Here is a 24,460-nt window from a genome sequence, read left to right as displayed (position 1 = left end):
GGTGCGGCCAAAAACAAAACAAGAAACAAAAATGGTCTTTAACAAAAAATGAATCACACTTTGTCTTCTTCCCCAAGGCAAGCCCTACTTCTAGTTACCACATCATTTTCTCAGTCATATAATATAGCCTTTTGACTGAAGTTCTCTGAATATTTCAGAACTGAATATTGCTTAAATACCAAGGACAAGATTTGAGTTATTTTAAAAAATTTATTTGGATGCATTGAGTCTTAGTTGTAGCAAGTGGAATCTAGTTCCCCGACTAGGGAACAAGCCTGGGCCTCATGCATTGGGAGCATGAAGTCTTAGACACTGGACCATGAAGGAAGTTCCCGAATTTGTGTTTTTGACTTGATTACCCCATCATGGTTTGTCACCGTCTCCCACAGGGCAGAAGCAGGAATGGGTTTCCTGTCTCATTTCCCTGAAGGAGACACTGTTGGGGCCTGACCCAGTTTGTAATGTGCTTGTGTAAACCCGTGAACAGGTATCGAGCCCACTGGGAACATGGTAAAGCAGCCGGCTAAGTTCACCGTGGACACAATCAGCGCCGGGCAAGGTGATGTCATGGTGTTTGTTGAGGACCCAGAAGGGAACAAAGAGGAGGTATGTTGGAGGAGGCTGCCTCCCCTGTTAGTATCCCATGGAAACTTTGGCACTTATAACAGAGCCAGGGACTGTGTCTCTATTTTTCTTATTAAAGCTCAAAACAAAAGCTTTTTTTTTTTCTTAAAAAAAAAAAAAAAAGAATCCTGAGTCTAATAGCAGTTAAATTCACTTGCCTAAGGGTTGTGTTTAAAGTATCATATAAATTGATACCCAAGGATACACATTATATAATACAATAAAATATTGCATTTAACTATTGTTACTGATAAAATACAGTCCAGTAGCAATACTGATTCCCTGCTCTTTCCTCATGCTGATCATCCTCTGGTTCCTCCCTTAGGACCTTTGCACATACTGCTTCTTCTGTCAGGCTATCTTCTTAAGACTGTATTTTATTCCTAGCGCTGAGCACCATCTGAAGTTCTACACTTATTGGCGTAATTGCCTGTTTCTCCCACTGAGGCAGGAATTGTGCCTGATTTATTTTTGGTACCTGTCCCTGGGCTTGGTGTTTCATAAGCTCTTAATAACTACTGGGCCAAGAAAGGTTTAGGTTACTAGCTTCATAGTCTCTCTCATCTGGAAAGGTGACAGCCCTGAGACGATGGAGAGGCCTGACTTGGTTTTACCTGTGTGCTAATGTGACTTGGTTTCCGTGACTTCAGGCTGCTTCTCTCGGAGCTTCCTGCAGGAGTGGTGGGCCAGAGAAGAGCCAGGGTAGGTTCCTGGCCTGGCACCTTGCCATGGGCCCTTGGCGAGCACAGCACACTTACACCGGTGCCTTCTCTAATTGTCACTCAACTTACCTCCTAGGCACTCGTGACCCCTGACAGCGATAAGAACAAGACATACTCTGTGGAGTATCTGCCCAAGGTCACCGGACTGCACAAAGTAAGATAAGACATCATGGCCTTTGCTTGAATGCTCTTCTGTGCTTGCTTTGATAGATGCGGAAGAAGCGTGGTTTTCTTAAGTTTGTGTCTGTCTATCATCTATCTATCTATCTGTGGTTGTACTAGATTTTCATTGCTTCTTGCAGGCTTTCTCTTGTTGTGGCAAGTGGGGGCTTCCTCCAGTTGCGTTGTGCCGGCTTCTCGTTGTGGTGGCTTTTCTTGTTGTGGTGCGTGGGCTCAGTTGCTCCACAGTATGTGGGATCTTCCCCAACCAGGGGTTGAATCTGCACTGGCAGGTGGACTCTTCACCTTTGGACCATCTGGAAAGTCCCTTAAATCCTCCTCTGATTTCTCTTTCTGTTTATAGTAGTATCCATGTTCATTGTCAAAAATCTTGGATCCCTGTGAATCAGACTTGAGATAATCGCTACTCCATGTAGATTGGTTGAATTCCATTAAATTCTTTGCAGTGTCATAAGATTTTTCTGACTCCACCGAGATAACTAATAACTGTAACTGCAAGCCTGGAGTGTAAATGCTGAGCTATGGGCTCTTTGTCTTTAGTGCTTCCTTAAATGTCCCTCTTCAGAGTGCTCCAGAGGCTCTGTCAGCATCAAAGCCTGAATGCAGAGAAGGCCAGTTGACTAGAGTGGAGGCCAGTGGCCCACCCAATCCAATAACCCTCAGAATTTAAAAGATGAGAACTTCGACTCAAAGTTTAGACAGAAATCTGTCTTATGTCTCAAGTCCATGTATCTGAAAACGGTCTTGGTCCTCTGAAGAATACTTTGACTCTTAGATTTGAAATCCTGGAACTCCACATGATATTCTACAGGGACAGCGGTCCCTTTTGCAGCTGCCTTAAAGAGTCTGGTGTCTGGAGATTGAAGTGCTTGTGCATATTGCTGCTATAGAGGCTAATCTAGGCATGTCTGATGTGTTTTAGCTGGCTAAAGGCCTGATGTCCCAGGCCCAGCTGTGTGGTTGGTAGAGTCAGATGGGAGTCCCACTGAGGCCACTTCCCCAGAGCTCCTGGTTCCAGGACCTTTGTGTGTACGATCAGGAAGATGGAGGAGAGGGTGGTCTCACTGAGCAAGAAGAAGTGATGATGTCTCCCCTGTCTGTCATTTGTAGGTCACAGTCCTCTTTGCAGGACAGCATATCTCCAAGAGCCCATTCGAGGTGAATGTTGACAAGGCCCAGGGAGACGCCAGTAAAGTCACTGCGAAAGGCCCAGGCTTGGAAGCTGCCGGCAACATCGCCAATAAGCCCACCTATTTTGACATCTACACAGCAGGTAGCACCTTTCCTCTTCCAGAGCCAGAGATGATCCTTAGAAACCTGAGATGCTGGACTTCTTGTCTTTTGAATCAACAACAAAACTACAAAATTAGCTTTTTCAAATGTGTTGGTTATATTTCAAGATTTTTCAAAACCAGCTTTTCTTCTCTAAAATCTCATACTCAATCTTAGCTTTGATTATTAATGATCAATTTCTGACTTGACTAAATAAATACTCCAAAGATACTAAGGTTTAACAATCATCTCTTGGACCAAATTCTATGCAAGTTCTGGCGAGAAGGAGGGGTAAGAAAAGGAATGAATAAAACACAATTTTCAGCTTTCTTTTCAATATAGAAATTTTAGGAAATAGAGATTGTGGGAAAATGAAAATTGGTTATGACCCTCCTCCCCATAAGCAACTTTCCTTTCTCCACCTTCCTTATTTCTGCTAGGAAACAGATCTGGGTATGCACCTTCTGAATGCCTCTCTGTCTCCTGTGGTTTGCATTTTATACCTGCTTTCGCTCTCATCAGCAGGGAACTTCCTAGAGGGCGACTTGGGCTCATGGCCTGTTCTCTCTCTCCTAGGTGCTGGCGTGGGCGACATTGGTGTGGAGGTGGAAGATCCCCAGGGGAAGAACACCGTGGAGCTGCTCGTGGAAGACAGAGGAAACCAGGTGTATCGATGTGTGTACAAGCCAATGCAGCCTGGCCCCCACGTGGTCAAGGTTTCCTTTGCTGGGGACACCATCCCCAAGAGTCCCTTCATTGTGCAGGTCGGCGAAGGTGAGTGCTGGAGTAGCTGACTGCCTCTGGTTCTGGCATTGAGGCTGGCTGTACGTGACAGGGCCCAGCACTGAACTCAGACTTGTCATTTTGCTGCCAGGGCCCCTTTGGCAGGAAGTATCCTCAAGACATTAATACTAGTATCTACTTTGTCCTCAAGATACTAACACAAATAGCTTCCTATATGCTGACCTAAGTGCTTTACTTATATTAACCTGTTTAATCTGCCCCCAAAACGCTTCTGCCAGGATTCATGATCCTCACTGAGCGATGCAGGATGGAAGCTGTATGAGGAGAGGGTGTCTGTGGCTGAGGTTCAGTGACGTGGCAGGTCCCCTGTGGCTTCCTTTACTGGCTGCCAGGCAGAGAGCACGATGGCAGCTAGTCATGACACCAGCCACGGTGTCCCGGGGGCTATTGCTGTTCCCAGTGGGCATCTGAGACACTGAGGCTTAGGGGTCATAAGGTATGAGTATGGACTAAACCAGTGGTCCCCAACCCCTGGAACCAGGCTGCACAGCAGGAGGTGAGCGGCAGGCCAGGGAGCAAAGTTTCATCTGTGTTTACAGCTGCTCTCCATTGCTCGCATTACTGCCTGAGTTTTTCCGCTTGTCAGGGCAGCGGCAGCATTAGATTTCTCATAAGAGCATGAACTCTACTGTGCTTGAATCATCTCCAAACCACTCGCCTCCACCCCAGGCCTTGGAAAAATTGTCTTCCACAGAACTATTCCCTGGTGCCCAAAAGGGTTGGGGGCCGCTGGACTAGATGTCAGTAGGAATAGAACCATGGTCTCTGTCAGCTCCTGCTGCAGCCAGAAGCATGCATTTCTCTCTAATGTTAGACTCTTTCCTTCTGACTTAGTTACTCTCTTTTTTTCCCCCCCAACTCTGCTGCCTTTTCTAACCAGTACTTGCCTTTCCCTGTTCTGTTCTGTGCATCTGCGTCTGCAGACCTGGCTTCCTCCTCTGAATCCGGCCTCTTGGCCAGCCTGGAGCCTGAAGCTGTTGGCTTCCTAGTCGAAAGCACTGGGCCAGAGGCATCTCACTGGGTAAGGGCTGGTTGGGTGGGCCATCTCTGCCAGTCTTTGTGCTGCCTCTGGCGTCCAGCGGGCCTGTGCTCTTCGTGACCGTGGGAAACTGCAGTGCAGGTGTTAGCACCACCTGTCTGGCCAGACCCCAGACTCACTCTCTGATTACATCTACACATCTCTAGGCCATCTCAAGATGCTGGAAAATCCGGTGGTTTCCTTCAAGCTTTTTAGTTCCATTTAGTGTTTATATGAACTGCTGATGTTGAGACTCTTGCCCATACTCAGGATTTCCATGACTTTTATTTTTTTAAAGATACATTTAAACCTTCCAAGGGAAGTCCTGTCATCCTGTTGTGACTTATTTCTGGTATGACCAACTTCTCTCCCCTTGACAAAGGGGGAAACAAATAAACGTATTCAGAAACAGAACTTCATTTGACACAATGCAAGAAAGAATATTGAACAGCTTTCCTAGTTTTAATGATGTTTTCTGACTTCCTCTCACTTGTGGATTACTTTTTTCATTTCTGGCATATCCATCTATCACTTGTACTAGTTAATACTTAAAAGAGTTTTTCTGTTGATGTACTGACCCTTCCTCCACTTAAATGATTTTACGATAAACAGTCTTGTCTTCTGGAGTCTGTGACCCCCTAGTGTATAGAGGGAGCCTGTCGAATATGCAGTGTCAGATTTGGAAAGGAACAACCTGACATTTTACCCGTATCTCCCATTTATATATTTAATGAGAAGGTTGCTCATGTTACCAAAAAAGTCCCAGGGCACATCGATGTCTTTTATCAACCTTCGACAAACCCCATGGAATTGTTTTGTGAACCTCTTAGGTAGGAATGTTAGAAGCTACCTTTGCCCTAGACATACAACTTTAGGTTTTTTAACTGGACCCAGAAAGCAAATTGAGAGTGGGGTTTACTCCTAATTATAGAGTAGCCACCTGCATTCCAAGGACCTTGTAATAGCACTGAAATGTTTGTCTGCCTTGGTCGAGGTGGGGTTGATCTGGTCTTTTTTTGCACCATCCTCTGGCTCTTCCTGCGGAAGAGAACAACATTTAGACTTTTAGAAACCACTGATCCAAAGTTTGGAACCAGGTCAGATGTTTTCAAGTGCTACATTTTCCAAGTAGACCTGAAAAAGTCCAGTCTTCCCAATTACTGGACCCTTGAGTATGGCAGTGAAGTTTGAGCAATGTCCAACCCCAGGTCTTAACTCTGTTTTACCACCGAGAGGATAAATGCCAGGATTCAGCAAATACCAGGAGTCCAGCGAATTCACGCTGTGCGCTCCTGCTTTTTTTGCCAAAGTAACTTTTCCCCAGTCCCTGGACAAAGTTATATTGTGTCTTTATTTGGTAGCCTGGTGTGCTCCCTGAACAAGACCCCTGGTCTCAGGCAGCTGCTGCACACTCTGCAAAGCAAACATTTTCTTGGCGGGTGGCTCAAAGTTACCTTGGCTTACTCAACTCAGACTAAAGAATAAAAGGTTGAATTGATGTCGAAACTGTGCTTACAGCCTGCAATCCAAACGCCTGCCGGGCCAGTGGCCGAGGCCTGCAGCCTAAAGGCATTCGCATCCGAGAAACTGCAGACTTCAGGGTTGACACCAAAGCTGCTGGAAGTGGAGAGCTCGGCGTCACCATTAAGGGTCCTAGTAAGTGCTCCTTTGCTTCCCTGTCTCAATGTGCTTTCAGCTTAACTTGACAGCCATGACCTATGGGTCTCATCACACAGCCAGTTCTGATCAATTTATCCCAGAGAGCTGTGTCAGAGATTGGAGGCTCTCTCTGCTCCATGTAGAAGGAAACTGATTGTTTAGTCATGTCAGCCCTGGATGTGGGAACAGTGTTAGATTGACAGCCTCACATTATGTTAGGGCTTCCAGAAAAAGAAATAAATATTGGAGCTGGAACAGCAATATGAAATGGCCTATTTTTTTTTATTTGAGGAAACCTAGGCTCAGAGAGGAAGGGTCTTGTCCACAGTCACAAAGCTTTTAAACATCTGAGCTGGAATTCAAGCCTGATCTCCAAAGCCAGTAATTTTCCCCTCTACAGGTTACATTTTATAGACAATGAAATTATGGCAGATACCTAATTACTTTGATGAGTGCTTATAGAAGGAGAATAAATTCCCTACGATTAAGCCTTCTCTGTAGATAAATGCCACTTGTGGAAGAGTGCATTGCACCTTGCAACTCACTCTCGCTCTTTCATGAGAAAAGAGACAGGAGAACAGGTATCTACTCTCTTCATGAGTTCCCCACCCTGGGTCAGAGAAACAGCTCGACATTTTCCAGCTGTGAGTCCAGTAGCCTCAGCAGTTTTACTCCCCGGCTTTGTAAAATCCTCACTTTCTCTTCCGGGACTGTTCTCACTCCCCTATGTTCCTAACAGGCTGTGGCAGGAGTGTTCTGAGCTCCAGAAAGTTAATATTTCATCTCAGAGCACTGAGTTTTGGGGCAGCTATGCCCTGAAGGCAGGCAAGGTTCTAGACTGCCCAGACCTGGAGTCAGGCTGCTCGAGGGCTGGCCTCCCTTTTGGCTTGTTGCTACAGGAACTGAGGAGGCGGTTTTTTTTTCTTTTTTTTTCCCTGACCTTAGATTCTTACTTGACTAAATGGCTTTCCCAGCCAAACCTCAGGGCTCAACATAAAACAAGTTCCTGCCTGATGGCTCAGACTGGAGTTTGTGAGGTAGCCTCTGAAACCTGTTCTCTTGGAGATAGCTTACAAGAGCTTTCTTGCTTTCATTGTCCAGTTTTAGTTGAAAAGGATATGCCAGGATCCTAATGCCAAATACTCATAAGCATTTACTCCTTCTACAATTTTTAAAAAACGTTCTTTGCCTTTTTTGTATTGGAATTTAGGCTTCCCCAGTGGCTCATTGGTAAAGAATCTGCCGATGCAGGAGACATTGTTGATTAACAGTGTTGTTGTATTAGTTTCAGGTGTACAGCAAACTGATTCAGTTATACATACCTATGTATCTATTCATTTTGAAGTTCTTTTCCCATTTAGATTATTACAGAATATTGAGTAGAGTTCCCTGTGCAATTTTTATGGGCAGCTAAAAAGGATGGCTTTTTGATCATTGAAAAATATTACCAGCCCCAGGGGTTTAGGACCTCATAGGCCCCTCATACATGAGAAAGCTTTCTAAAGCCAGTGAGCTGGGAAATCTTCCATTTCCCCTTACTTTGAAGTAGACATGTGTCTGTTTTCGGCTTTGGAGTATCCTCCCAATTTGGGGTGGGGGAATCCCACACTCTGAGATCATCCACGTGGTTTTATTTTGTGGCTGTTGCTGTCTTTCTGTTCCTGTCTTGTGGATTCTCGTTCTGAGTCTGGATGCCTATTGGAAAGACGGTGTGCTTCCTTCCCACAGAGGGTCTGGAGGAGCTGGTGAAACAGAAAGGCTTTCAGGATGGAGTCTATGCATTTGAGTATTACCCCAGCACCCAGGGGAAATACAGCATCTCCATCACTTGGGGGGGACACCACATTCAAAAGAGGTGAGTCTCTAGCAGGAATTGTCTTCTCCCGAGGCCTGCTCAGCCCAGGACAGGCTTGTGGTGCTCATTTCCCAGGCCTCAGGAGGGAAGGGGAGCTGCTCTGTCAAAAGCTTTTTTTTTCTTTTTTCAGAACAGTACACAGTCATTTGGCCTGTTCTCAAATGCAGCAGAAAGTCGCTGTGGTTTCAGCTGCCTCGTTTCAAATCAAAAGCTGGCGGTTTAAAGCTGTGGGGAGGCAGACAAGCCAGGAGGAGCAGTGATACAGAGCAAATGGGCTGTGTGTCTATAGCCCTAATTTAAACAGATTCTCTTTCTTTCGATATGTGCCTCTCTGTTCATGAATGCCATGGGTAAAATGGCAGAATCTGCTGTGGTTGACATTAGAGTCCTCGCTGTGAGTGCGGTCAGGATGCAAGGGGCCCAGTCTATAGCTTTGCCTTGTGGGCCTCACTTGCCTTCCCTGTATTCACATGCTTTCCAGCTTTCCTGGGGGCAGCTTTAGGCTCTGAATAAATTCCATTTACTTCAAGAGATGTCTGTGTATATTTTAAGCTTCTGAGAATCTAAGCAATGTTTTTTAAATCTCCCGTGCCGAAGTTAAAGCGCATTTATTGATGTTTGAGATAAAGCATATTCAACCCGGTTTTCTTGTTTTAGCACTGGCAGCAGATGGAATGTAGACACTCGCTTGGCCTTCCAGGCTCATTGTCTGGAGTACATACAAGGCAAATGACCAGGATAGTGCCAGGCAGTGTGGTTTGAAACAGTCCTATTACATGATATTGTTGACGTAACAATGGTTGTGGGGGAACCTGTATGGAGGAAGGGCTTGGCTGGAGCTTGGGGCTGCAGATAAAAGGATAAGGCCAGTGGAAAGAGTGTGTATAAAGAGCTTGTGGTTGTATGTAGCCCTTTCTTTGCTTCTCTTTAATGCTTCCTCTGTTCCTTTCCTTCTAGCCCTTTTGAAGTTCAAGTTGGCCCTGAAGCAGGCATGCAGAAAGTCCGTGCATGGGGACCTGGCCTCCACGGCGGGATTGTTGGGCGGTCAGCAGACTTTGTGGTGGAGTCCATTGGTTCTGAAGTGGGGTCTCTGGGTAAGTGGAAGCGGCTTCTGGTGGCTGAGATTGCAGGGTGGCTGGGTAAGGTGTTAGGCTGTGTGTTGAGGCCTCCTCTGAGCCTCACTACCATGAGCCTCCTGGCCTCCTGACCACCCAAGACCATCTCTGGATACTCCTGATAAGTTGCAGTTCCCATGTTCTGCTTGTCCTCTGCCTCTGGCACCAGCATTCATTCATCTACTGGACCATGAGGGCAAAGGCTGCCTGTGGATGTTGTGCCCAAAACATTGCCTGGAAAATAATTGACACATGGCAGATATTACTGACTGATCCTTAGTTTAGATGAATGAATGAAGTTTGCCGAAATTAGAAATTTGGAAAGTGAATACTCTTTGGAGCAGAGTTGAGTGTATTTTAAGTAAGCATCTGATGTAGATTTGATCACTTTAGAACAAGAGTCGGCACCTCTCCCTGTTAAGGAACAGATAGCGAATATTTCCGTATGGAAGGTCATATTCTCTCTGTCACAGCTATGTGACTGTCATTGTAGCCTGATAGCGACCATAGATGATGCATAACTAAAGGGGTGTGGTTGTGTTCCTTATTTACAAAAACACACATTGGGTCAGATCTGGTTCAGCAGTTTAATGACGCCATGTTAACAAATAGAATAAGCAAAGAGGAAAAATTGGGAAATCAGATTTAATTTTTCTGTCTAGAGAAATGATAAACATCTTAGTATATCCTTATAGACTAGAAGCAGTATTAGACCTTTCAGTATATCCTTCTAGACTTTATTCCTGTACATAGGCATACAAATGTTGATCTGCTGCAAAAGTATCTTTATCTCTTTCTGCCTCAGGCAAATATAGGACCTGTCTCAATTTCCCATGGCATCTATGGAAATCCAAGGTGTGGATATAACTACTGTTAGGCCCTTCAGCAAAATAGCTGAAGAGTTTTGCTATAAAAAACAATGCTGAATATGTATCCTTGTATCTAACTGTTTACACACATCCTTGGTTATTTCCTTCAGATAAAAACCCAGAAGTGGATTTGGTGGGGGCAATGGGTGGGTATTGTTTTAAGGTTTTTGGCTCATGTTACCATATTGCCAACAGAAAGATTTGCTGGTTGACCTTTCCGTTCAATGATGTTTTAAAAAAAATATGTAAAATCCACCCTTCCATCTCTTTTGAAGACTTAGTAAGCTCGGTTTTGTGGGAAAGGGACCCTAACAGATTTCAGTCTTCTGGCTAGCACTTGGTTTTCAGGGAGGCAGAAGGAATGGGTTGGTAATAACCCAGACTAGATACCTTGTAACCAGAGGGTCTTCCCACCCCGTCCCCAGGGTTTGCCATTGAAGGTCCCTCCCAGGCGAAGATTGAGTATGACGACCAGAATGACGGGTCGTGTGATGTCAAGTACTGGCCCAAGGAGCCGGGTGAATATGCCGTTCACATCATGTGCGACGATGAGGACATCAAGGACAGTCCCTTCATGGCCTACATCCACCCGGCCTCAGGAGACTACAACCCGGACCTGGTGAGTCAGTGTGTCATGTTCCTATCCTCTCCTCTGGCTCCTGGCATTCTTTCCTATGCCCACAGAGTTTCCTTGTGTAGCATGTGAAGAAATCACAGAGAAGAGCCTTTTAAAGCTTAGGAAGTTTTGAAAAAGACCTGAATGAGAAGCCTGGTAGTACCTTGTAGTGGTCTTCCCAGGTGGTTCAGTGGTAAAGAATCTACCTGCCATGCAGGAAATGTGGGTTCGATCCCTGGGTTGGGAAGATCCCTTGGAGAAGGAAATAGTAATCCACTCCAGTCTTCTTGCCTGGGAAATCTCATGGACAGAGGAACCTGAAGGGCTACAGTCCATGGGGTCGGAAATTGTTGGACGTGATTTAGTGACTGAAAAACAAGTACCTCTTAGTACATTTCTAACATGTGGCAAGTAACTTACCTCTCTGACTTCTGTATCTTCCTCTATAAAATGGGAACTATTCCAGTGGCTGCTTCCTACAGTTTCTGGCATGGTTCAAGGAGGTAACATGAACAAAACCAGCTCTTATTAGCATAGTGCCTGGCCCACAGAGGGGGCTCCATAAGCTGCTATTTTTCTTGTACCCCAAGCATCCCATTTCAGTTTCACCACTTTCTATAGGTATTATCTCAAGGTGCTCCTTAGATAAAGACTTGTTAATTTTTACCCCCAACTCCCTTTCTCTTAAGTTGGAGCAGTGTTTGCAGTGTCTCCAGGAGCGTCTCTGAATCGTTTAGCAGGCTGATAAGCATGAAGTCTGAGCCAGCTGGGCTTTCGGCGGCCACCTCCTCCGCCCAACGTGTGCTGTTTTTGGCCCACATGGACAGCTGACCGTAGGCTGACATCAGTCCAGCCTGGTAGCTGGTCCTCTTTGTCCAGCTGCTGGTTCTTTGCTCTCTGGGGCTGCAGGCCTTTGGGATGTTGTCAGTGGGAAATGCTCTGAACCCCCTCCAAGTAGGAGCGTTGAAACTAAGCACAGCTGGAGGTCCGTGCACGGGTTACTGCATACATTAATACAGGGAGCACGGGCTGGTGTGGGGCCAGGTTTTACAGAGTTTTTCTCCTGCATGTTTTTAAGTTCCAGGTTGTGTGTGTGTGTGTGTTCAGTTGCTCGGTCTTGGCTGACTCTGCGACCCCATGAACTGTAGCCCACCAGGCTCCTCTGTCAGTGTGATTCTCTAGGCAAGAATACTGGAGTGGGTTGCCACTTCCTGCTCCAAGTTCCAGGTTACTTTAGCATTTTAACTACCATAACCATCCTGTTATGTAGGTACAGTAAGTCTCTTACATACAAATGTGTTCTGTTCTGAGAGCACTTTCATAAGTCGAAGGATGTTATCCTGGGTACCTCACTAACACAGTCAGCTATATGGTACTGTACTATTGTAGGGCTACCCAGGTGGCGCAGTGGTAAAGAATCTGCCTTCCAATGCAAGAGACGTAAGAGAAGCAGGTTAGATTCCTGTGTCAGGAAGATCCCCTGGAGGAGGGCATGGCAACCCACTCCATTATTCTTGCCTGGAGAATCCCATGGACAGAGGAGCCTCATGGGTCACAGTCCATGGGATTGCAAAGAGTTGGACACAACTGAGCATTCATGTATGTATGTACTGTAATAGATTGATAATACTTTTCACACAAATTATATGCACATAAAAAACAAACACAAAAAATAAACAGTTTTAATCATACAGTACAGTACCTTGAAAGGTGCAGTAGTGCCTTACAACAGCTGGCATACAGAGACTGGCACACGTATTCACATCTTTGAAGTTCACAACTTGAAAGTTCGTATGTAGAGGATACTGTACCATGAAGCCAGACGTAGTTTCCTCTCTCCCCCTTCCCTGGTCGCCTGTCTTCTGATAGTGTAGTTAGCGCATTACAAAGAAAGGGAGTCACTATTGGCCCTTTGCCCCAGGTGCAAGCATATGGGCCAGGTTTGGAGAAATCCGGATGCATTGTCAACAACCTGGCTGAGTTCACCGTGGATCCTAAGGATGCCGGAAAAGCTCCCTTAAAGATATTTGCTCAGGTAAGTTTCTACCTGCCATCTGTGCAGGGAATTGTCAGGTAATGGGATACATATCACAGCAAGTGACCAGTCCCTTGGATCTTCAGTTTCCTGATTCATACGTTGCAAAAAAGATTATTTATCTCAAAGGGTTTATGTGAGGACTAAAGGGGATTCTGATATGTAAAGCAAGGTGCTTTTCTCATCTTTATGATTTGTGTTCTGTGGAAATCAGGCTTGTCTGTTTCAGATCTCCCCCATAAATGTCCTTTAGTGTGGCTGTGATGGGAGGGTTTGTAAACAAGAGTGTAGCAAATATGTTTCTCTCATTTAATTGAATTTTGGCCCCAGGATTAAAATGCAGGAATTACAGTTAAGAAGCACTGAGTGACCATGGCTTTCTTTTGGGAAACCATTGGTTGTTAGTAATTAAAGATAAATAAATGCATGTAGTGTTTTATCACTTGTGTTCATTGTATTGAGAACATGGCCCATCATAGGCGCTCCATGAAATTTGGTTGGATGAGTGAGTGGTGATTTGGGAAGACCCATGACCCTGTTTGATGGAGACAGTGTGAGAGCCAGCTCTGTACTTGGCCCCTGCTCTTCTGCAGGACGGGGATGGCCAGCCTATTGACATCCAGATGAAGAGCCGGATGGATGGCACCTACGCCTGCTCATACACCCCAGTTAAGGCCATCAAACACACCATTGCCGTGGTCTGGGGAGGTGTCAACATCCCGCACAGCCCTTACAGGGTAGGTTATGAAGTGGAATCCTGGTCGTGGTATGAAAAAGCCTGGTCCTGAGGCAGGTCTGGGCTCCATGCTTGGTGGTCAAGGCAGATACATGGAAACACCATGCTTGGTGTGCCTTGGAAGATGGCGTGGCCAAAAGGGCTGGGTGCTGTAGATTGCCCCCACGTATAATGTTCTAACAACTGATGGTGTCTTTACTGGGTCCACATGGAGAAGAACTTGATCACAACTTTTCTCCCTGTCCTCTCTAGGTCAGCATCGGACAGGGTAGCCATCCCCAGAAGGTCAAAGTGTTTGGGCCAGGAGTGGAGAGAAGTGGACTGAAGGCACATGAGCCTACTCACTTCACCGTGGACTGTACTGAGGCTGGCGAAGGTGAAAGGGGGCTTCACCCAGTGCCCTCCTTATTGCTACTTGGGAAGGAAGTTCTCTTTGTAACGGTTCAAGGGCAATGAACTTTGAACCGAGAAACAGTCCACCTGAATACATGATTGTTCATCTAATGAGTGTCTGAGTCAGTTCGGTGGTGAGATCTTTGCTAATCCTCCATTCCTTCTCCAAAACCCTGATTTGAATACCATCCCTTTCTCAGGTTACTTACTGGAAAGTTCCCAGCTGCTTTTCTGCGGTGTGAGCTTGAGCTGGAAGTGATTGCATGCGACGTGCTGTTTCTTGTAAATCAGTGCTAATAGGCTGGTCTGTTCCAGGTGATGTCAGCGTTGGCATTAAATGTGATGCCCGGGTGTTAAGTGACGAGGAAGAAGACGTGGATTTTGACATTATTCACAACGCCAATGATACGTTTACTGTCAAATATGTGCCTCCTGCCGCTGGGCGATACACTATCAAAGTTCTCTTTGCCTCTCAGGTGTGTGGGCATGGGTTCTTTCTGGCCACCTGTGTGTGTATTTCCTTTTTTTTTTTAGCAACAGAGAAAATATCTTGAGAACTCTGCCCAGTAGTTTTTCTCTCTGGTTGCTTAAAACCAAGAAGGAATAACAACACCCAAAACTAAAATGTTACCGCTTTCTAATGAAAGTAGGGGTGCATAGTCAGTCAGTGGTTGAAAGCCAGGCTCTGGAAAGAAGTTAGATTTTAATAAACTATCATCAGGTTTTTGAATGAAATGTAATGAATTTCTAGATTGTATTCTACTTCATTGTCTTTGAAACAATGACCTTGGCCTCAGCCTTTATAGGAAGAAGAGTTTAGAAGTTTCAAATAGGGTTCATATTTACATGTGATAATGGAGACCAGGAGGTGCAGTACCCATTTTAGGAACCACGGAATCTTGTTGATTCAGATGCATCTTACATAAACATAGGGACCTCAGGAGAAAGCTCCATGCCTCAAATATTGGTCTTGAGTTGACTTCATTCATTTGACCTATCCTGCCTTTATAGCAAGGTTTTTTTTTTTCCTAATATCTGATTTATTATTTTTTAAAAAATATTTTGCCAGGAAACTTGGCATTTGGCATCATAGTTGCCCAACCAGGGAGCAAAGCCATTGACACCTGCAGTGGAAGCATAGTCTTAACCACTGGACCACAAGGGAAGTCCCTGCAGGATTCTTTTGGAAGCATTACAGTCAGTGCCTCGCTAATCAGTTCCTTGCATTCCTCAAACCCTAGCTCTCTGCTGTCCTTGAAGGACATTTCCTTCCTCCGATCCCATGTATTGTTGTTTGAGGTTTTATTCTTGGTAGTGTTTTTGCATCCTAAAAGTACTCAGCATTTGGTATTAAAGGCTGAGAGTTGTCAGGGTAGTTTTTGGACACTCAGGCCCTTTAACTGTGAGGTCAGCGATCCAGGGATTCATGAGTGACCACTGATGGCCCTTACCTGATGCTAGCATGTAACGCCTTGACCGATTGTTACTCAGAAGTTACTCACCACCCGCTAGGCTGGAAGTGCTGAGGTCTCCCTCTTTGCTTTGGGCAGAAGTTTAAGCTCAGGCAATGGCTTCAGGGACTTTCCTCCTGATACTGTATCTCTGCTACAGGAAATCCCCACCAGCCCTTTCAGAGTCAAGGTCGACCCTTCCCACGACGCCAGCAAAGTGAAGGCAGAAGGCCCGGGGCTCAGCAAAGCAGGTAAGAGGGTGTGTGCGCGAGCTCACCCTGGAAGCAGTGGGCCCAGTGGGCCCAGGGCCGGAAGTGACCTGCCTCCCCTACAGCAGGCACCCTGTCTGGGCTTCAGTTCAGCAGAGGCTGCGCTCAGCTGAGCTTCTGGTGTGGCCGAGCGCCAGCCCCTGTCTCCACCTCCTGCCTTCTGGAAGCTGCTGCTGATGAACCTGTCAGACTGGTTCTAAAAGTGAAACTCCTCCGGCTGAGCCTGTCTCCTCCTTTCACTGTCTCCTCCCAGGTGTGGAAAACGGGAAACCCACCCACTTCACTGTCTACACCAAGGGGGCCGGAAAGGCCCCACTCAACGTGCAGTTCAGCAGCCCTGGCCCTGGCGATGCCGTGAAGGATCTGGATATCATCGATAACTATGACTACTCTCACACCGTTAAATACACACCCACCCAGCAGGTAGGGCCCCTGCCTGCCTGGGCTGGGTCAGTTTGGACACCAGGGGATAATCTCAGCTCAGATCTGGGCTCCTGTGTGAGAGGAAGAGATTCACCCTTTCCTTGTGAACCTCTCTAGGAACGCCGACACAAAACCTGGCTGGTTCTACCAGGAGGGCCGGGAGGCTTCCCCAAGCACTGGCAGGATGCTTGCCGTCCCTCCCCACCCCAATTTCCCGCCTCCATTCTGGGTTTTAGCAGAGAAATGCTGAGCTCTTAAAATTGGACCTAGTGTCTGCCTCTCTCATAGACATTCTCCCCTCCTTACCAGCTGCCTTTGAGTCTTTTGTTAGTTACTCAGAGGGAAAGAATTGCCACACCTCTGTTTATCCTTGCTGGTTCTTTTGCCTTACCTCACCCTTCTTTACAAGGGGGTACAGTGGGGTCTTTCTCAAAGAGCTTTTAGTCCCTCAATCCTGAAGCGGTACTTCAAGCTCTAAATTCCTCCCTTTTACAAAATAGAGGAATACAGACAGTATTTTGTCATGCCACATGCTTTGCTGTTTGTCCTCGACAATAAGGGCCTGCAAATCTACCTCTCTGTATGAATTTTTGCCTACTTGTTTAAAATTTTGTTTTGATTCATGCCTACACCTCTAGGGTCTGTGGAGCATATACTCCTGTAGAAAAAACTAGATTCCGCTACTTCTGCCTAGTGTTTTAAACAGTCACTCCAAACCTCTGAGAATCCTTCATTTTTCAAAACAATTTTTAACAATGATTACTATTATTTTTTGGCCACACAGTCTGACATGCGGGATCTTTGTTCCCCAACCAGGGGTTAAACCCACACACGCCGCAGTGGAAGTGTGAACTCTTAGCCACTGGGTCACCAGGGCAGTCCCCCTTCATTCTTCAAGCAGAACCCCCCCTGTGTGAGAAAAGCCATTTGTAAGAGAGACAGGGCAATGTTTTCTGCCAAAGCACTGAGAAGCATCACTCCTACCCCAGGCCTTGTCAGTGAGGACCTCGCTGGAGTGCAGTGGGGCAGAATGAGGGAATGGTGTGGGTGTCCCCCTGCACTGGGGGCTACACATCCGTGGAGATGGAATCTTTCCTATGAGAACTGCCCTGGCGGTGCGAGGTTCTCTAGGGCAGGTTTTTGTGTGGCCTTTCATCCCCATGTCTGCTTCTTTCAGACCCTGTGTCTATATGCCTTTTTGTGTTTCGGCAGAGCTCCTAGAAATTAAGTTGCCGACATCAGGACAGGTTTTGACTTGCACCCCCAGAAAGGATTTTGGAACGTCCATTGCCCTGGATGCTCCCTATGGTTTCTTTCTGTCCTCACGAGGATTCGTTATTAGTAATTGTAAAAGGGAAGCTCTCATAGGTGAATGCCATTTTCTCATTAGGACACTCAGTGCTGTGTAGGTCATTGTTTTCCTGCTGATGCTTATCAGGGCTGATGGAAGCCTTAGCACTGGCTACCCCAGCTTGATAGCATCTTTGTTTTCAGTTCTCCACATTCCTGAGGAGAACATACATGGCCATGCTCACTGGTCAAGATCACAAGATCATAGGTTCTTCTAAAAACATTCTGAGACTCGATCCTGTATCTATAAGCCTTGTTGGGTTTCGGCTGAGCTGCTGGAAAGTGGGTAAGTAGCAGATGTCAGGGCAGCTTCAGGTTTTGACTTGCCCTCTCACAAAGGACTTTTGGACCCAACGCCCTATTGGTAATATATATATGTATATATTTTATTTATTTATTTATTTATTTTTGGTTGTGCTGGGTCTTCGTTGTTTAGTCACAAAGTCGTGTTTGACTCTGACGCTGTAGACTGTAGCCCGTGAGGGTCCTTTGTCCATGGGATGTCCCAAGCAAGAATATTGGAGTGAGTTGCCATTTCCTTCTCCAGGGGATCTTCCCAGCCCAGGGATGGGACCCACGTCTCCTTCATTGGCAGGTGGATTCTTTACCACTGAGCCTCCAGGGAATCCCTAGTTGTGGCATGCAGGATCCTATTGCAGCCTGAGAACTCTTAGTTGAGGCATATGGGAATCTAGTTCCTCGATTCAAACCCAGGCCCCCTGCATTGGGAGCGCAGTCTTGGCCACTGGGCCACCAGGGGAGCCTTGAGATGTGACACTCTTGGAGCAGGGTTTTGTGCAGAATCCATCCTAGAAAGTCAATACTCCCTCTTTCATAGAGGCACCTCATTCTTATCTTGGCTTCTCCCTGCTTCTTTATTACAAAAGGAGTATAAGAAAATATTCCATAAGTCAAAAGCTACACCCTTTTAAAACTCCATCCGTGACAGCTTTCAGTGGGGGCTGGATTCCAGCGAGCCCTCTGGCGATTCATCCTTCCTTCCCCCTTGCTTCTTCCTCTCCCACGTCCTCTAACGTGATACCCAGATGTTTGAGGGTGAGGACAACCTTAATCCAGTGAGACAGCTGTGGGTTTTCATGGGGCCTTGGTGTGGATGGAGGCACTCAGCCGACCATGACGAGAAGAAGCCAGCAGTGAGTGGGCCAGGACTGGCCGTGCCTCCTCGGCCACAGTACTGCTGGCGGGGTGCCTGTTGAGCCCGTAGGCACAGTCTGCCTTCTCACTGGCAGCTCTTCTCTCCTTGACATCGTTGTGGGAGTTTCCATACTGTGCAGGGGGTCTCAGAACAGCCCCAGGCGAACTCTTGCAAATTCATTTTTATAGCCTAGTGGCCTGAAATCCCAGGTCATGGGAAAGAAAGATTTTGTTCAGTTAGAGGGCCCCAGGCAACCCCTGCCTTGCCCTTGGCTGGGCTGGGCATGAGTTCGATGAGGAGCTTGTGTGGCAGAGCTTCGGGGATTCAGGTTCAGCTGCCACAGGTGTGAGGCCTGGCTCACACTTAGGACAAGTGAGTTCACCTCCCTGAGCTGTAGTTTTATTTCCTGGAAAAATGGTGACCACCTCTTAGCACCATTCTCAGATGGAACTGAGGAAATGCTTAAAAGCACAGCTCAGTGGTATACTCTTGAAGCTGTCCCTCTTGTTGATAGTTGCTTTTTTTTTTTTTATTCTGGCTGATTTCTATGTCATTCTTGCCATGGGGCTAAAAACTTAGGTATATCTGAGATACCTTATAAATCTGCTGGGGTTACATACCCTGCATCTCTGGGAAGAATGAAAATCCTGGAAGGCAGGTTGAAACATCAAGTGAGTCTGTTGGTACCCACACGTGTCCTTGGTTTTCTCTCTTGTTCCAGGGCAACATGCAGGTTCTGGTTACATATGGTGGCGACCCTATCCCCAAAAGCCCATTCACCGTGGGTGTGGCTGCTCCGCTGGATCTGAGCAGGATAAAAATTAATGGACTGGAAAACAGTAAGTATGTCAGGAGTGGAGGGGGAGACAGGTCACTGAAGAGCAGTCAGAGTCCCTTCAAAAGACAATTCACAGAGGAGCAAATTCTGCCATATGAGACAGCAGTCAAGCAGACTCGTGATTGAATTAGGGCCGTGCTGTGGAGTAGCTCTGTGACCCTGCCTGTCCCTTCACCTCACTAAGCCTCCCTTTTCTCCTTTGTTCTGTGGAGGTGGGTGAAGAAGACTCACAGGCCTATTGTGAGAATTAAAGGAGCCAGTAATTCAGGAGCTGACTCAGAGGCCGCCCTCAGTAACTGCTGGCCTCACAGGGAAGGTTTTCATGACAAGGAGAATTGGAGGCATGCCGCTTTCTGGTAAATGTCTATTGTACCAACTGTTCTTGACCACTGAATCCACCTTAGGGTCAACAGTTGAGCGTAAAAACCAATTCCCAGGCACTCAGAAACCACAACTCTGATGGATCTCCCTGTTCCCATCCAGATGTTCCTTTACTTTGTTAGAGATCTTGTTAGTACAAGCTCATTTCACTCAATGAAACTCCATGAATCAATGATCAAGTAAAGAGAATAGCATCATAGAGGCACTGATCTGCTGCTCGCTCAGCTTCACAGAGCACATCATGAGAAACGCTGGGCTGGAGGAAGCACACGCTGGAATCAAGATTGCCAGGAGAAATATCAATAACCTCAGATATGCAGATGACACCACCCTTATGGCAGAAAGTGAAGAAGAACTAAAGAGCCTCTTGGTGAAAGTGAAAGAGGAGAGTGAAAAAGTTGGCTTAAAGCTCAACATTCAGAAAACGAAGATCATGGCATCCGGTCCCATCACTTCCTGGGAAATAGATGGGGAAACAGTGGCTGACTTTATTTTTCTGGGCTCCAAAATCACTGCAGATGGTGATTGCAGCCATGAAATTAAAAGACACTTACTACTTGGAAGGCAAGTTATGACCAACTTAAACAGCATATTAAAAAGCTGAGACATTACTTTGTCCACAAAGGTCCATCTAGTCAAGGCAATGGTTTTTCCAGTGGTCATGTATGGATATGAGTGTTGGACTATAAAGAAAGCTGAGTGCTGAAGAATTGATGCTTTTGAACTGTGGTGTTGGAGAAGACTCTTGAGAGTCCCTTGGACTGCAAGGAGATCCAACCAGTCCATCCTAAAGGAGATCAGTCCTGGATGTTCATTGGAAGGACTAATGTTGAAGCTGAAGCTCCAATACTTTGGCCACCTGATGCATCTGTACTGAACTGCCAACAGAAAATGTTTAGCAACATTTACTTAGCAGTAAAGTTGCCCTGAGATGTCTGCATATCTTCAGCTTCCGTTTTTGCATCAGTGTATCTTGAAGAACTTTCATACCTCGATCCTTTTGTCGGTGTGGCCCCAGCCTGGCTGCATTTCAGTGGCATGTGTTTTCCTAGTTTCAGGGTCACGTGGGGCTCCGTATACACCCATAGGACAGCATTCTTGTGCTTATGAGGGTTTCTCCAGGTTTTGGGAGAATGCTTGGAGAGCACCTTCAGGGTGCTGTGACCCAAATGTACAAATTGTGAGTGAGGCCAGCTCCCAGATCCAGGGGCTCTGAAGCAAGAGCTTTGTCCCATGGAGAAGGAAATGACAACCCACTCCAGTATTCTTGCCTGGAGAATCCCATCGACGGAGGAGCCTGGTGGGCTACAGTCTACAAGGTCACAAAGAGTCGGACACAACTGAGCAACTTCACTTTGTCCCTGGGGAGCAGCCACTGTCTAATCCTTCATGTGTCCCCTTGGTACTCCTTTCTCCAAGACACTGAGGATTTTGACTCAGACTAGGATGAGAACGAAGCCAATTAGAAAGAATCTTTGGGATGTGGCTCTCTGAGGCCTCTTTGTTTGTGGCTTGATACCATTCATCTTGGCATGCCCTGTGTTGCCCCAGTCAGGACTTCCCTGGGTTGTGCTAGGGGCCCTGGGCGCCCAGTGCTTTTGTTTTGATTCAAAGTCCCTTCCTTGTTATTGTCAAATGGAACACATGGGTGTTTTGTGGCCCTGCTTTGCAAATACTTTTCAAGTATCAGCACAGTACAGAGAGTCACTTCTCAGGACTTGCTTCAGTGCCTCTGCGTTGGCCAGCTCTGTGACTTCTGCCTTCTTTGGCTGTAGAATGGAATTTGCTGCCAAGAACCAGTAAATAAAACATTGGCTTCTGAGAGTGTTTTGATGCAAAGTTAATAATGAAAGTAGGCAGAGAAGCGGCAACAGAATCAGGTTATAACTGACTGCAGATCCTGGGGCCAAGTCAATTTAGATCAGTGTCCCAGCTTTGTGGGCTGTGAGATAGGTACCCCAGACAACTCACTTCACACCCCCTGCCCCCCAGGTCTCAGTTTCCCTATCTGTTAAATTCTTTGGTTACTAATACATACACTGCAGGGTTGTGATGAAAATTAAAAGAGATGATATGCTGTCCTCATGCCTGGTATATAAAATGCATTCAGTGAATGATGACTGTCATTACCATCAGTGGTTACCTCATCTTCTTGTACTGGTTATTATTGAGGCTAGAATGCTGATTATTCATATTCAGTCTTGCCTCTCATCCTGAGTCAACCAACGTTTGTTGCAGAAGCTGAGAAAACATTCTGTGTCCAAGGAACCATCTCTGCTCTCAGCAGTGGTTTTCCTGCAGGGTCAGCTCATCCCTCTGGCTTGTTTCTCTTTGCAGGAGTCGAAGTTGGGAAGGACCAGGAGTTCGCCGTGGACACCAGGGGAGCAGGAGGCCAGGGGAAGCTGGACGTGACGATCCTAAGCCCCTCAAGGAAGGTTGTGCCTTGTCTGGTGGCACCTGGGGCAGGCCGGGAGAGCAGCACAGCCAAGTTCATCCCACGGGAGGAAGGGCTGTATGCCATCGACTTGACCTATGATGGACATCCTGTGCCCGGAAGCCCTTACATGGTGGAGGCCTCGCTGCCACCTGATCCCACCAAGGTCAGTTTTTCATTTCTGTTCCAGAACGTGTCATCTCTCAGCAGATGTAACAGTCCTTCTTCAGTTCCACTTGGTGAAAGCCCTTAGAAAATTGTTTTGTAGTCAAAAGCAGTTCTAGGTTTTTCCTAGTGGCCCAGGGGTTAAGACTTTTTGCCCTCAGTGGGTGCAGGTTCAATCCATGGTCAGGGAACTAAGATGCTGCATGGCCCCGCCCCACCTCCTCCACCAAAAAAGAGAGACAAAATGCCCATTAAATTAAACTGCACTAAAACGATTAACAAAAAAGAAAACAAGCCCATAAGTCAGTTCTCAGTGACTGATAGAAGCTCTGTCTCCTGTAATCCAGCGTGAAAGGTCCTGTGCGAAGGTGGGTCCTAGTCCTGCTCCTGCTCTCGCTCTGGCTGTGAACCTTTGGTGAGGGACTCCTGTCCTTCATTTATCAGCATTATAACGGTACGCCCTGCAAAGTGGGCCTTCAGGGTGAGGTCAGATGGTGGGTGTGGAGGCCTCAGTCTGGCGTCTGGCACATGCAATGAGCTCATCCTACACAAGCTATTATAATGAAACTTGGCTAAGACAAAGAAAAGTAGATTCTTCTCATTATCATTTCTTCCTTGTGGCCCTGAGTCAAAGGTTCCAAAGTATTTCCAGTGTTCTGCATGGCGTGAAGCCTATAAAAGTGTCTCATTTGTTGAATCTCACATGAAAGCCCCATTCGCTCCCTCTTTTAAAAGCATTTTTTTTATGTTCTTCTTTTCTTTTTTAAATATGACTTTATTCTTTAGAGCAATTTTAGATTCATGGTAATATTGAGAGGGCGGCACAGAGATTCTCCTCGCCCCACATATGTAACCTCCCCATGGTCACCATCCTTCCCAGGCTGCTACAACTGTTAGAGTGGATGAATCCATGCGAACATCGTAGTCACCCAAAGTCTGTAGTTTATGTTAGGGTTGGTGTTATAGTCTGTGGGTTTGGACAAGCATATGATGACATGTATCCACCATTACAGTTCAGTTTTTTATTAGGTTGAATTTGTTGAGGAAGGTGTAGCAGCTGAAGCCACAGTGAAATCCATGAAAGCCATTCAGCGAGTGCTCAGCCCAGGAAACGAGTGCGTTTGTTGGGCTGGATGCTAGGTGTCCAGCTCCGGCACTGCAGGCGAGGCTGGCAGGACGGAGGGGACCACGCCTTTGCCGGGCCCATCTGCGCTGAGTGGGTTCACAGGCAGGTCTCCCTTTGTCAGCCGTTTCAGCATCCACTGAATGAAACATGGCTGTGACTTGGCACTGTGGGTGAGCGAGTGTGACACATTAGTCCCCAGGGAGAAGGACAACTTCATCCAAGGGCAGTTGAGTGCTGAGTGCAGGCTTGGCTGTTGAAAGCAGGGCTTGCTGAGTGGCCAACACCAGCATAAAGCCAAGTCTGACTTTTATTCTGTGTTCAAACAGGTGAAGGCCCATGGTCCTGGCCTCAAAGGTGGTCTTGTGGGCAAGCCTGCCGAGTTCACCATCGACACCAAAGGAGCTGGAACTGGAGGTCTTGGCCTAACCGTAGAAGGCCCATGCGAGGCCAAAATTGAATGCTCGGACAACGGCGATGGGACCTGCTCCGTCTCCTACCTCCCGACAAAGCCCGGGGAGTACTTTGTCAACATTCTCTTCGAAGAAGTCCACATACCTGGCTCTCCCTTCAAAGCTGACATTGAAATGCCCTTTGACCCCTCCAAAGTCGTGGCGTCTGGCCCGGGCCTTGAGCATGGGAAGGTGGGCGAGGCCGGGCTGCTCAGCGTGGACTGTACGGAAGCCGGGCCAGGGACCCTGGGCCTGGAAGCTGTCTCGGACTCAGGGGCAAAAGCCGAAGTCTGTATCGAGAACAACAAAGATGGTACCTACGCGGTGACCTACGTGCCCCTGACGGCCGGCATGTACACGCTGACCATGAAGTACGGCGGGGAGCTGGTGCCGCACTTCCCCACCAGGGTCAAGGTGGAGCCCGCCGTGGACACCAGCAGGGTCAAAGTCTTTGGGCCAGGAATAGAAGGAAAAGGTAGGTTTCATGGAAAAAGGAGGAGGCCACCAAAGTCAGGGCTGC

The 24,460-nt window shown here is 46.9% G+C and overlaps 1 protein-coding gene across 6 annotated transcripts in view; it reads left to right on the top strand.

Moving 5' to 3' along the window:
- Positions 1-24,460, top strand: part of FLNB (filamin B) — a 139,105-nt gene that overhangs the window by 69,291 nt on the left and 45,354 nt on the right. For all 6 annotated transcript variants that reach the window (XM_068982281.1, XM_068982280.1, XM_068982279.1 and 3 more), the window contains exons 5-21: positions 488-606; positions 1,423-1,500; positions 2,637-2,799; positions 3,375-3,572; positions 6,139-6,276; positions 8,008-8,134; positions 9,092-9,228; positions 10,544-10,737; positions 12,656-12,769; positions 13,363-13,506; positions 13,758-13,881; positions 14,214-14,374; positions 15,510-15,600; positions 15,872-16,041; positions 19,269-19,386; positions 22,104-22,366; positions 23,818-24,415. In XM_068982281.1, coding sequence (XP_068838382.1) covers positions 488-606; positions 1,423-1,500; positions 2,637-2,799; positions 3,375-3,572; positions 6,139-6,276; positions 8,008-8,134; positions 9,092-9,228; positions 10,544-10,737; positions 12,656-12,769; positions 13,363-13,506; positions 13,758-13,881; positions 14,214-14,374; positions 15,510-15,600; positions 15,872-16,041; positions 19,269-19,386; positions 22,104-22,366; positions 23,818-24,415 — 2,937 coding nt within the window. The remainder of the gene's footprint in view (positions 1-487; positions 607-1,422; positions 1,501-2,636; positions 2,800-3,374; positions 3,573-6,138; positions 6,277-8,007; positions 8,135-9,091; positions 9,229-10,543; positions 10,738-12,655; positions 12,770-13,362; positions 13,507-13,757; positions 13,882-14,213; positions 14,375-15,509; positions 15,601-15,871; positions 16,042-19,268; positions 19,387-22,103; positions 22,367-23,817; positions 24,416-24,460) is intronic.

The sequence above is a fragment of the Capricornis sumatraensis genome, chromosome 10 (assembly GCF_032405125.1).
Source record: "Capricornis sumatraensis isolate serow.1 chromosome 10, serow.2, whole genome shotgun sequence".
NCBI classification, from domain to species: Eukaryota; Metazoa; Chordata; class Mammalia; order Artiodactyla; family Bovidae; genus Capricornis; species Capricornis sumatraensis.
This window is presented reverse-complemented; position numbering and strand designations above follow the sequence as displayed.